This window comes from Frieseomelitta varia, unplaced genomic scaffold (assembly GCF_011392965.1).
Source record: "Frieseomelitta varia isolate USP_RPSP 00005682 unplaced genomic scaffold, Fvar_1.2 scaffold_32, whole genome shotgun sequence".
NCBI classification, from domain to species: domain Eukaryota; kingdom Metazoa; phylum Arthropoda; class Insecta; order Hymenoptera; family Apidae; genus Frieseomelitta; species Frieseomelitta varia.
In genome coordinates this window covers 1-12,364 of record NW_025110057.1, presented here as the reverse complement: position 1 = coordinate 12,364, position 12,364 = coordinate 1, and the positions used below count along the sequence as shown (strand labels likewise).

The following is a 12,364-nucleotide window of genomic DNA, read 5'->3' as shown; positions in this document are numbered from 1 at the left end:
AATCGATGTCAGACATTTTCAATAATATCCATGAAAATCTAAAAATTCTTTAAAAGTCTCATCTAAAAATTCTTGTAAGTCTTGGAAATCCTGAAAGCGTAACTCGAAGTTTCTGGGTTTTCTTTAATATTTATATCTGATAACTTTACATTAATTTGCGTAATGCTGGATATTCATCACGCCATCAAATCCCATTACAACTCTCAGTAATTTCAAAACTTCCAGAACTTTCAAGATAACTTTCAAGATACTTTGAAGAGTTTTAACCTTCAAATCATGGTCAAAGTGATTCAAATTTGTCATTAAATATACACTCGCCGGGAGTAAATGATTGAGCATAGACAGTGCAATTTCATTTAAAAAGCTTGATATTCTTATTACGATTGACGAATGTTCTTTTAATATTAATTTTCAAGTTTCATAAACTTGAACTTTTAATAAACTTTAGAAACAACTTGTTTCAATCATTTTAAAATTTCAACAGTGGAACTGTCTTTTCGAAATCGAACAATACTTGTCCGACGTACAAGTTCACTTGCTTCAAATTTGAATTAAATCACAATATAAAATATAATGAATTATTTTTGACTAGTACTTATCAATTAACTAGCAAATATTGATATAAGTTCCTTACTAATTAATTAATTATAATTAAATTTGGATGAAAATTGTAACAAAATGCTACGAGGTATATATTATCTCTTTGCACGATGATTATACTCGTCGAAATGATCATCACGAGAAATAAATAATTATACATTACACTCTGTAGAATCTTCAAGCACCTAATTATTGTAATATCAACGTTGCATACGTTAAAATAAAATTGAACAGAAAAAAAATTCATTTAACTTGTATTTCAAATACAATAGATTCAGAATTTTTGCAATTATTCAAAAGTGTCTAAATATGTGTGCACTGCATAGTAGAAGTGTCTCAAATCCCGTCACTAACTATCCCATCAGATCAGGCGAGTCTGTTTTAAAATTCGATCGATCGGTACTACGGAGAAAACTATCGGCGAAAAATGAGCGTAGATTATCAGCACTACTCTGAGCAACTAGCGTGCTGATAATCTGATGCACAAGTTTCCGTGACAGTGTCGCCGATGATCCATTGCGGTTCTCATTCCGCACGAATCACCTGCCGTGACTCGTTATCTCTGTTTAAATGCAGTTCAAATGCAGAGCTAGTCTACGCGTAAACACACGATTTAACGTGTACCGTTCTCGTTTCAACGTGCTATCCAAATACATACACGGAAACAAGCTATACGAATTGTAATTCCAGTGTGCAATTAATGTCGATGGCAATTCACGTCCGATAATACTTTCGATCGTTTCCATTCCAATTAACGCGCGCGCGACATCCGACTGGATAATTTTGCATCCGACCCGTCTAACGTTTCGATTGAACTTTCGAAAGGGGAAATTAATTAAACGCTAACTGGGGTGAATATTATTTTCCATTGCGTAGGATAATTATTGGAATCAGAGGGCAAGAAACATAACCAAGGGGACGTTCGTTTTCAACTTCGCGAATCATTTTATATTCCGCGGCGTGAAATTTTCATTTTCAATTCCTAACGGTATGGCTATTCAGTATTCCTTGATTCTGTAAAATCTTTGCGAAGTATTTTAAGAGACTGACGTATTTATAACACTGTGATAAGTAGACTGCGGATTTTTACGACTGCGTTTTCTATGGGCATGACTAAAGAAATCGGACTACCAAAGTGATCAAAATGACCAATTTGTTATTTAATTCTTTTTCAATTTGCAACGATACATTTTTAGAAACTTATATGATTATTTATACTCAAACGTATAAATAGAAACTTGTGTTCTGCACTATTGTATCATAAGCTATTCCTACTGGACTATAAGCTCTAACCTTTTCCCAAGTGCATCACTTCAATATCTCTCGATCGATAGTTTTAGTTTTTGTATGTTTCATCTATCTATACACGTTTCAATTAACATTCCATTTTAATTGATATTCTACACATTTTATATATTTCTGCGTGTTAAATGCATCGTGCGTATTTCCACACCTTCCAATTTCCAGATCAAATCCACAGATTAAATCCGCAGTCTAATGACAAACATATAATTTGTCCATCGCGTAAACACAACCTTCTTTTTACGCCGATTGTAATTAATTTGTTTTCAGCTCGCGCCGGGAATCGTTGAAATGTGACGCGACGAAAACGAAAAGAAACGAAAACAGGGAGACTCTCTCGAGTCTTTATTTCCACCGTCTTCTTTCCTTCCCTGCAACCGCGTATCTATGATACTTTTACTTTCGTCTAGAATCTAGACTGTCCATGTATTCGTATATATTTAACGAGAGGAACACGACTTACTTCGCTGGCAGATATAATTGATAGAGATAATTAATTCATAGCCAGAGGAGTCGAGCGACGGTTGAAAATAGAAGGTGCAAGCGCGAGCGAGAGAGGAGGCGGACTTATCAGTTTCACACCGGCCATTGATATGCATGGAAATCCCCTTGACAGTTTTCTGGCCTGAACTAAAAGCTGCCTGAGCATGGATGACCGAGAAACGCCGGCTAACAATTACATTACGCGGCTGTGCCAGCTCCTGGTGGTATTCCAATTAAAGAAAAAAATATGTATCAGTAAAACGAAAGGTTAAAAGGAAAATTTTCACTCGCGGCGCTATCATCCGATTTAATGTCGAGACTATTGATTAAATTTAATTTAATCATTACTTCTCCCTCGACGCCAATTCGATACATTCTTCTTACGAAATTCTTATATTATTTTGCACGAATTTACGTAGTTGTTCAAACGCGTAACATAACAGTTTTAACGAAATGTATCGCCAGAATTGGAAAATATACGATTACGTTACAACGTTACGTGTAACTGTAACGAGGGAAAATCCAAAATAACAAATGACAAAATTAAACAAAGGTAAAACGGACATGACGTTGAAGTTGAAACTCGCGTAAATCTTACTCACGATTGAATACAGTATGAAAAATTAATCTGTTTATTAAATTTACGAACTTACGAATCTATCTATTTATTGAATTTTCGAGTATATTCTAATTTCAAAACTATTTCTTTTTTTTTTTCTCATTAGTCAGTTTGATACCACGAATTAAATTGCAAAACTGAGGGACGAATAAGAATTAACAGGACATCTAGTTTCTCCCATTTTTAATCAATATCTGCGCGATTCTTGATGACCTCCGACACCCGACGAAGTCTCCCACTTTTCACATTTTCGAATAACCTCTTCGTGTCAATTTTTCGTGCACCTTCGTTCGTCGATCAACTATATAATTACTTGCACGTTGCACGATCTTTCCGAGCAGTTGAAGTCGATTGTTTCTTCACCCTTTAGCTTATTGGCGTCACTATGTCCGATAGTGTCATCGAAGTTTACCTTAATGTCACTTTAGATATCCGAATCGAGATTAGATTCATCTACGGAATGAAATGGAGCGTACCTGTGCATGTTTTCTCTCTAACAAGGATCGCACGTGCTATCTTTCGAGGCGATCATCCGACTTTCGTCGCGATGAAACAACGAAATCAGTTCTTTTCTTTTTTAACTTTATAGCGATTCCTTGGTATAACGATCTAATAATTTGACGGCATAAAACGGAGTATTCCCTTACGGATGATCGAGCAGAGAGCGTCGATCTTTATTCATCTATGCAATTGGAGCACAAAGCCGGTGCATCCAGCCGATGCGATTCAGCTTTGATCCAAACGCACCGGAAGAATTATCTCTATTCGATAGAACAAACTGCGATATTTCTATTGCACGCACTACCGTCCATAAGTATTTGGAACAATTAAAAGATTAATACGTCATCAAGCTTTATGATCGAAGAATAGTTCTCTGCTGTTAATCCAATAGTTAGACTGCGGGTTTTCATGCAAATTTGTATTCATTTTTTCCTGTAAATCTAATTAAACAAACGGAATCTAAGTAGAAATTTAATATTTTTAAATATTACTTAGATATTATATATATATATACCATACTTCACGCATCTTGGGCTTCTCGCAACTTTTAATCTCCCACAGATGCATAAAGATGTTATCTAATAATTTTTCGATACACACATTGCTTCTTTACAGTCGAGCTGCGTCAATCGATGCATCGAAGAACATTTAAAAAATTAAAATTAATCTTCACCTTTACATCCGTAAAAAGATTAATAACATCAGAATGTACATGCACATCGCGAGTTTATTCATCTTTCATTGTAACATTTCTCGATAATAACAACGACGTAAATCAAGGGAGAAAATATTAAACGTAAGACACGCATGTACTTAACGCTTGGGTATGTCCAAGTACTTGTGGACGATATTGTACGTCGAGCCACCTTGCGTTCTCCAAAATGGCTCCCTCTTTATTTGTAATAAATCTACCTCGAGATCTATCACCAGCAGATTAACACCAAAGGAGCACGATATTAAATATACTTATTGAAATGTCAACGACACACATACAAGTTGATATTCCACGCACCGTCACACGCAATATACGCGCGAACACGGACAAACGTATATATACACACGCACACACTATACCAACCGCATTAGACGATCGCAAACGAGGAGAGGCAAGTGCATAGACCCTTCGGCGTCGCATCGATCATTCGTGTGCACGTTATTCTGTTGCCTGTTCTAGCATCGTCCAGTGATAATGGCCGTTCTAAAAACGGAACCGTCGCGACGAATCGGTCGCACGGACAGCGGAAATAACGGAATGCAGCAGACACGCGCGCGCGCGCGCGAAGAATCGACCTGTCTCTCTCGAACGTCCTCTCTCTTTCTGCTGTCTCTCTCTCTCTCTCTTTCTGTCTCTCTCTTTCTGTCTCTGCCACTCTGTCTTTTCTCGAAGCTTCTGAAAAAAATCGCGTATCCGAATGCCGAACGATTTACCGGTCGAAGTAAACTACAACAGTCCTGCGACTTAACCTCGCCTCGAGTTCTACCTTTCCGACCAGGCCTTGGGCACTTTTGCTCGGACAAACGTTTGAAAAATGATCGTTTAAACAAACGATACCCAGACTCCTGACATTATCCGGGAAGAATTTCTCAGTTTGTTCGAGCGACGAAGTTAGTTTATTCGCGAGTAATTTCTTACAACAGCGGAAACGTAATTCTCGCAAACTCAGACACATTCTGAGAATAAGCACGAGAGTTTCTAGACTCTGGAATTACTGCTAACAACTAGTTTACTCATGCTTGCCTCGTTTAATATTAATAGAAGCTCCCCGTTTAACTCCCTGAACAAAGGCTCGTTTTGTACTCTGAGATTACATGTTACTTTATACTTTATATTTCGACGAGTTCAACTCAAGTGGAACAACTTGCTTGATAAAACTTGACTTTTCTCTCCGACGAAATAAAAAAAAAAAAAAAAAAAAAAAAAAAAAAAAGAAAAAAAACAAGGAATTAACGTGAAACTATCGCGTTTCAAGTCGTTCGTCGTTCTGTGCCTCTGTTCCGAGCTGAAATTTGCCCAGACCTGCTTTTAATCCCTCCCTCCCCCGGTCGGCGATTTCAACGCCGCCTCTTTGGAATCCAATTTCCGTTGACCTTAATTCACCGCGCGACGCGTCGACAATGAGGCAACACGATGGAAAACGCAGTTGTCGTGCCGCGACGCGTCGCGTGGCGTGGCGTGGCGTCGATCCGCGTGGCGAGAAACGCGACGCGACGCAGCGTGAAAATCGCGGCAGAAGCGACGCGAAGTCTCTCTCTCTCTCTCTTTCTCTCTCTCTCCCTCTCTCTCTCTCTCTCCCCTGCCTCCGGAGGACTCGAGAGGACCGAGAGGAGAACACCCACTCCCCCGAGGAGGGTTCACAAAAGCAACGTTTCGCGAAACTACGAGCCACTCGAGACGCTTTCTTACGCTTTTGTGTCGCTTATAATCGTCTTTCAGTGCAATGTTCCTCGCGTTCGAGCCTCTGATGCAGAGGTACCACTTCCAGCTACTGTTCCAGTCAGGCGGCTAGCCTGAGAATATAGAGAGCTAATTTACCAAAGCGTTGGTAAAGAGAGCGGACAACGCCTGTTTGGATGAACCTTACGGTCTGGACGTGTCGCCTCGGAAAAAAAGAAAGGCGAAAGAGAAAAAGAGAGAAGAGAGAACGACTCTAATTTCTTTTTCTTCTTTCCTGCTTCTTCTTCTTCTTCTTCTTCTTCTTCTTCTTCTTCTACTAGAGAAACGCTTATTTCTTTCTTTCTTTCTTTCTGACTTTCTGACTTTCTTTCTATGTGTGACGTACACGCGCGTGCGTGCAAATACATATACACACGGCGAGATGTAGCATTGCTTCCCGCTTGTTCTATATGTGTTTTCGCCTCGAGATGTTCGCCTCTCGTTTATATAAGTTCGTTTCCCCGCGACACCGTTGCAACCGTTCTCCACCGTTGTTTAATTACCACTTGATTAATCAGAAATCGATTTCCGCCCTCTGGAACAGAGAGAGCCTCGAGCCACTCGAGACCTCCTCTCGCCGCAGGAGAGGAAAAGAAAACGAATCGGCTTGTAGAACGATCGTACGAGAAAAAAAAAAAAAAAAAGAAAGAAAATCGTGTAGTCTCGCCTGTTTTTTTTTTTTTTTTTTTCGTGTTCAAACGAAAGACGATTTTTAGAGTAGACCCAAGACGAAAGATCTCAAGCAGCCCACGATGATTCGTTTCAGGGCCCACTTTGGAACCGCCGTTGCCACGACGGAAGAAATGCCCGGAGCTCGCGTACAAGACGCACGAGTTCATCACGGCGGCCGATGGAGGTGGCATCGACGCCGTCGATTCGAACGTCGTAGCTGACAAAGTTCGGGTACGTGCGAATATCCACAAGCCTGCGAGCGTTTCAGATACTTCTTTGTTTTTCTTTTTTTTCAAATTGTCGAAACACAACCGAAGTTCGAAACTGATAAGCCGATAAGTTTCAAGTCATTTGACAAACAGATGGTATCGTAAATCGATAAACACGTGATCAGTTCGTCCATGTTTTTAAATGGATGATTAAGAAAAGGGAGGATGGGAGGGAAGCAGAAGCGACGTTGACGGAATCATAAAAGGTTATTCAAAGTTTCTTCCAACGCGTAGCCTGCAGGCCAATTTCCAACGAGTTCTTTGTCAACAAGTCGTCGTCATCGAGTTTCCTCTCGCTTGACCTGTTTCTCGGATGCACAATGTCGCAAACGCGTACTCCCGGTACTTCCGTACGAGTGCTCTTTTCTTACACACGTTTCTCGTGAATTTCACGCGAAATCGTAGCCATTGAACACATATTTAACTTGCCTACGAGACAAGTTTGGTGTCTAGTTTGGTCCTTTGATTTTGCAACGAAATTTGGTACCAAATGATCAGTCATTGAAAATTTTCAAGTTGAACAGTTAGTCGCTGGGAAATGAAAGGTCAAAGCTGCTATTTTACTTATGAATTGAAGCGCAGTTCGTAGTATTAACGTAATGACGGATAGCTTCTTTGACCCGTTCGTGTCTCAGAAATCAATTGTCAACTCGACTCGAACTTTGGACTCGCTGTCCAAAAGAAACTGTTCTAAGGAACAGACGATCTTCCCCTCTTTTAAAGGAGTAAAATTATAAAAATGCCAAACTTGTGGGCTGCAGGAAGTGACAACGCAGTCGGGCTTGCCGCCGAGTCAACTGAGCAAAGCGATCTCGCGGATCAGCACCGAGTATCGGCTGCAGTTCGCCTGGCCTAGAAGACCTCAGCTGACGAACGGCGAGACAGTGGCACCAGGAGTCACGGCCGCGGGAGTTCCTGCAGGTACGACCGGACCACCTAGAAAGTCTCTCAGCATGGGAGCTCTTAAGCAGGGTATCGCCCCTACAGGACCTGCCCCGGTTCACAAGAAACGACCCGGTGATGTGGATCACAAGCGTGACGGTAAATGGAACACCTCGACAAACTTTTTATCCTCCAACCAAACTTGGGTTCGCTACCTAAGGCGCCCCGAACCGTTTCAAGTAGCAAAAAGTATCGATTTTTTTTTAGTCTTCGAACACCAGCTTCGTCCTCCTTCTTGAACGTTTCTAATCTCTGTTTGTGTGTTCATTTTTTTTTCTTTTTTTTTTTTCTTTTTTTTTCCTTCCTCTCGATATACTCGTAGGAATGCAAGCGTCGGAGTTGGAGCCGTTGGTCGGAGGAACTGGAACTGACACCATTGACGGAGTGGTGCCCGAGGGTGACGAGCGCGAAGAGGACATGTCGGACTTGAAAATAGCTTTCAGGTCAGAGTTCAAGATGATCGCGTGCTCCTGTGATCGCGGTACAATCAGCCAGGGAATGACTCGGCGTGTAAAAAGAAACAAGTCGAAGAGAAAAGCGACTTCTCTGTGTTAAGAACGTTTAAGAGGAGAGAATCGAGTTTGAAAATTTCGTCGAGTATAGTTGAACATGGTTGATTCACATTGGACAGAAACGAATAATAGATTATTCCATAAGATGGGCCAAAAATCACTTCCTGCTAAAATAAATCCGTAATATTTTATTATATGTTTTAAAAGAAAATTTTTTTTTACAGATTAAAGTATACTAATTTGAGTTCATGTTCGAATTCTATCCTCACGGGTAAATTACTCTTCTTTTGACCGTGGAATTAATCAAATTCAAATACACAAATGAAACAAAATCTCGGTTTTCTCGAAAACCAAGTGTCTCAGACGAAGAAATATTATTCTTTTTCTTTTCGACCCATTTTCACACGCAAAATCGCCCTCTGACCGGCTGCGTACAGAGACGCACGCCCGTATAATTCGAGATAGCTTATCGAATTCGGCTCCCGTACGCAGCATCGCTGCGACGAAGAAATTCAAAGGGGGAAGAACGAGAAAGCACCTACGACGATCCTAAAGTCGATTGTGACGCGTTTCGCGCGTATATACGCATATATATATATATGTATGTATATATTGCACCGATCGAGAGAAAATGAGAAAAATGAAACGCTAAAAAAAGAAAAAAAAAAGAGGACGTACAGCTAGAATACCCTACAACCACGATTGATTCTTTTCAGGGGTAAAAAGTCAGGTAGAACCGTAAGGATATTGGATGATAAGGGGCTGAGCAAACCACAGGAGAAACCGTTTCCTACCGCCGAAGTCATCGAGCTTAGACGACTCGCTGACGAGTACAAGGTAATTCCGGGAACAAAGACGTCACTGTTCCACACCCTTTCTTTCACGGACGTTTGTTCTTCGACGTTTCAATCGGGAACGACACTCCCTTTTTCCTCCTTTTCTTTAGTGTCTTTCGGTTTTTCGAGTGTGTGTGTATGTATGTGTGTGTGTCTTTTTTAAATATACATCCTGTTACGAACACAGAGCCACAGAAGGTGAACATATTGTCAATTTACGAGTTACGAGCACTGAAATTTGCATGATGTTCGTCTTGTCATTTGTTTCCTCCCCCGAACGATTTTTCTAACCGTTTGTCTCACACAACACACATTGTCTTGAACATCAATCGGCCATCGTCGTCACGGATCATGAGAAATCGAGTACGATCTTCTCTCTCTTTCTCTCGAGCTCGCATACTCATCGTACACATGCATGTACATATACGCATAATTCTCAGACGTCAAAATCGATCGAGATCAATGCATACAAAACTTACAATTAGTACGATCTGTGTCTTTCAAAGCATGTTCTCTATATATGTGTGTGTGTGTGTGTGTGTGCGCGCGTGTGTATTCTCACGTGTGCGACAATGCCGCCACAAGCGCGTTATAGCTTAGTGACTAGGAAGTAAAAAGCAACAGAATGATTGGTTCTGATTTACATTAGCATCGCGACTGGGGTTGCGGTCTGGCAGCCGAGGACGAGGCTTCGCTGTGGAAACGAGTCTCCAGTAACCACGCTCTCAACGCGCTGTCCCTTGCCAGGCCAGTACACTACTCCACTCTCTCAAACATCCAACTTCGTTCTATGTTCGCTTGACGGTCAAAGTCAATGACGGTAAAACGGTGTTCGTTTCGCAGCACGATCAACAAAGACACGAAAGGTAGAAGAACGTCGATGGTAAAATCGTTGAACAAACGTTGAACGAAACGATCACTGGTTGCGCGAATGAAAATAAGTTTCACTATTTAGTTAAAGAGGTTAGAGCACGGTCGGTTCTACAGACGACGCATTACACATTACATTTCTCTCTCTCTCTCTCCTACTTTCTACAAAATATTTATATTACAGCAGGTAGTCTGTGATTATTTTTCATTAACTTATGAATTTTCATTAAAATCTAGTATTCCTGATGTGTCATCATGGTTTATCAGGTGTCACTGTAAAAAAAATTTTTTTTTTTTTTGGAAGGCAAGAAATATATTGGTTTTCCTGGTTGGTCAACCCTCAGTTAGAGATTAAACGTTAAAGAAATAGTTGCAGTCCTCTGATATCAGACAAAGTTTCTCGAGTACAACTTGATCTTGATTTTTGAGCGGTTTATTGGATAAAAAGTTGTTAGGTTGCTATAGATCAAAGAATTTTTTTGAAATTTCGCATACCTGTTTCAACATGTTTCAAGACAACGTTACTATTATTATTATTAAAATTATTGTATATTGATAAAAATTAATTTAATCTACATAAAAATGTTTATCTCGCGAACTAGAGTTAATATCGACAAGTATCGACATCTGAAGAGTCATTCTAATTCGATAAATAACCATTCTTAGGCAGATTAAATTCATCTTTGATTTTTCAAATGAAGATCGTAACAGCCCTTAAAAGCGTTAAATTGCAACAAACATACAGTAATTTGAATGATAATAATAAAGGTAGAGATGTAGGAAAATTACACCATGTTATCTTAGAGACACGAGCAAATAGGTATATGAAATTTTAAATCTCCAAACACAGGCATACGCACAGGGAGCGGCATCGTCTGACTCAATACGGATAGATTCTACTAGCGCTCGATCGCCGACACTCGTTACTTAGGAGAGCGACGGATCGGTGATCGATTCCGACGATGAATTTTCCATCGTTTATCGTTGATATTCGCTGCCAATCAGTCGTCAGAAACAGACTCTTCCATTCATACACACACTGTATACACTCGAGCGAGAAAAGACAGAAGGAAAGAAAAGAAAAGAAGAGAGTCAAGCGTAGTTGTACAGGGGGCCGAGTCGTTCGAACCGTTCGCACAGGTTTTGTCGTAGCTGCCTTTTATTTCTTCCAAGGCGATTGTGCCTCGCGCCAAACTGTCAACAGTCGACGAGAGAAAGAAAAAAAGGAACGTTCGTGACGAGTGATTGCGTATTTAGGTCGGTGACGAAGGAAGAGAAAGAAAAGGAGAACACGAGGAAGGTCGCCCCGGTTACTGCCACGATGACTATGCCCCCCGCTGGCCGACCGTCTTCGGTACAAGCTAGACCCATTCATGGAATTTTGCAGGACGATTCTAAAGCGGTACGTGAGTGTTAATCGACGATGAAGGAAAAAAGGAAAACATGAAAATTTATATACTGCATTGCAGGACACGGAAAGAGCCATTGCTCGCGCAAGAAAAGATTTCTTGATCCGCCATCATTTGGATCGTACCACTGGCGTAGGTGAGTGTCGTCGAAACGTGTAGTATTAAAAGACAAGGTTCAATTGGCCTAAACATGAGATCCATTTCATAGTAGAAATTTTTAAAGTTTTCCTAACACTCGATGACACGATAATTATTAAACAGTCAGGAGGTTAAATCTTCAGTATTCGATTAGTAAGTTTGAAACTTTACCGCGTGCGCTACTGAGCGCTTATTACATTTATCATTTCGAAACTGTATCGCAATTTAACACATTTAAAACTTTCTGCGACGTAATTCCCCGTAGACATACAATTGATTTCAACGACTACTATATATATGCGGAGAAAACAGCATTGTTGTAACATCTAAGAGTTCGGTGAGACTGGATATAAAGCAGGATGCTTACATTAGGCAACATTAGGCTTTCTTTTTCAAAATGATCTTTCCTTTCTTTTCATTTCTCGCGTCAGGTGACGGCGCACTGCTTCCCTCTCCAACGAGAGAGAAGCTGGAGCCCGTGATACCACGGCGTCGGGAGGAAACGAAGGAGCACCGTGAAGAGATCCAGCCTAAGACCAAATCCAGCCCTAAGAATAGTCCGAGAACTGGTCGTTCTCAGAGCCTCGGTCCGACTGTGACTGAACGTCGATCACCTAAACGTCAACCACCGCGTGCACCATCCGTCACTAAAGACGCCAAGGTATTTTTTTTTTTTTCAGGAACCATCGACGAATATCCAATGACGTTTTTTTCTTTTTTTTGTTTTTTTTTTTTTTTTTTTTTTTAAGATTTAATTAACACTTGAGACTCGATCGT

At 40.5% G+C, this 12,364-nt stretch overlaps 1 protein-coding gene across 1 annotated transcript; it reads left to right on the top strand.

The window, feature by feature from the left end:
* Positions 1-678: 678 nt before the first annotated feature.
* On the top strand, positions 679-12,248 carry LOC122530003 (the record flags this gene model as incomplete). The annotated part of the gene is made up of 9 exons (XM_043656602.1): positions 679-688; positions 6,706-6,842; positions 7,642-7,921; positions 8,145-8,265; positions 9,051-9,171; positions 9,820-9,917; positions 11,298-11,442; positions 11,510-11,585; positions 12,019-12,248. Coding segments are annotated over exons 1-9 (1,218 nt in total), but the record flags the coding sequence as incomplete, so codon positions are not given.
* Between the last annotated feature and the right edge of the window lie 116 nt (positions 12,249-12,364).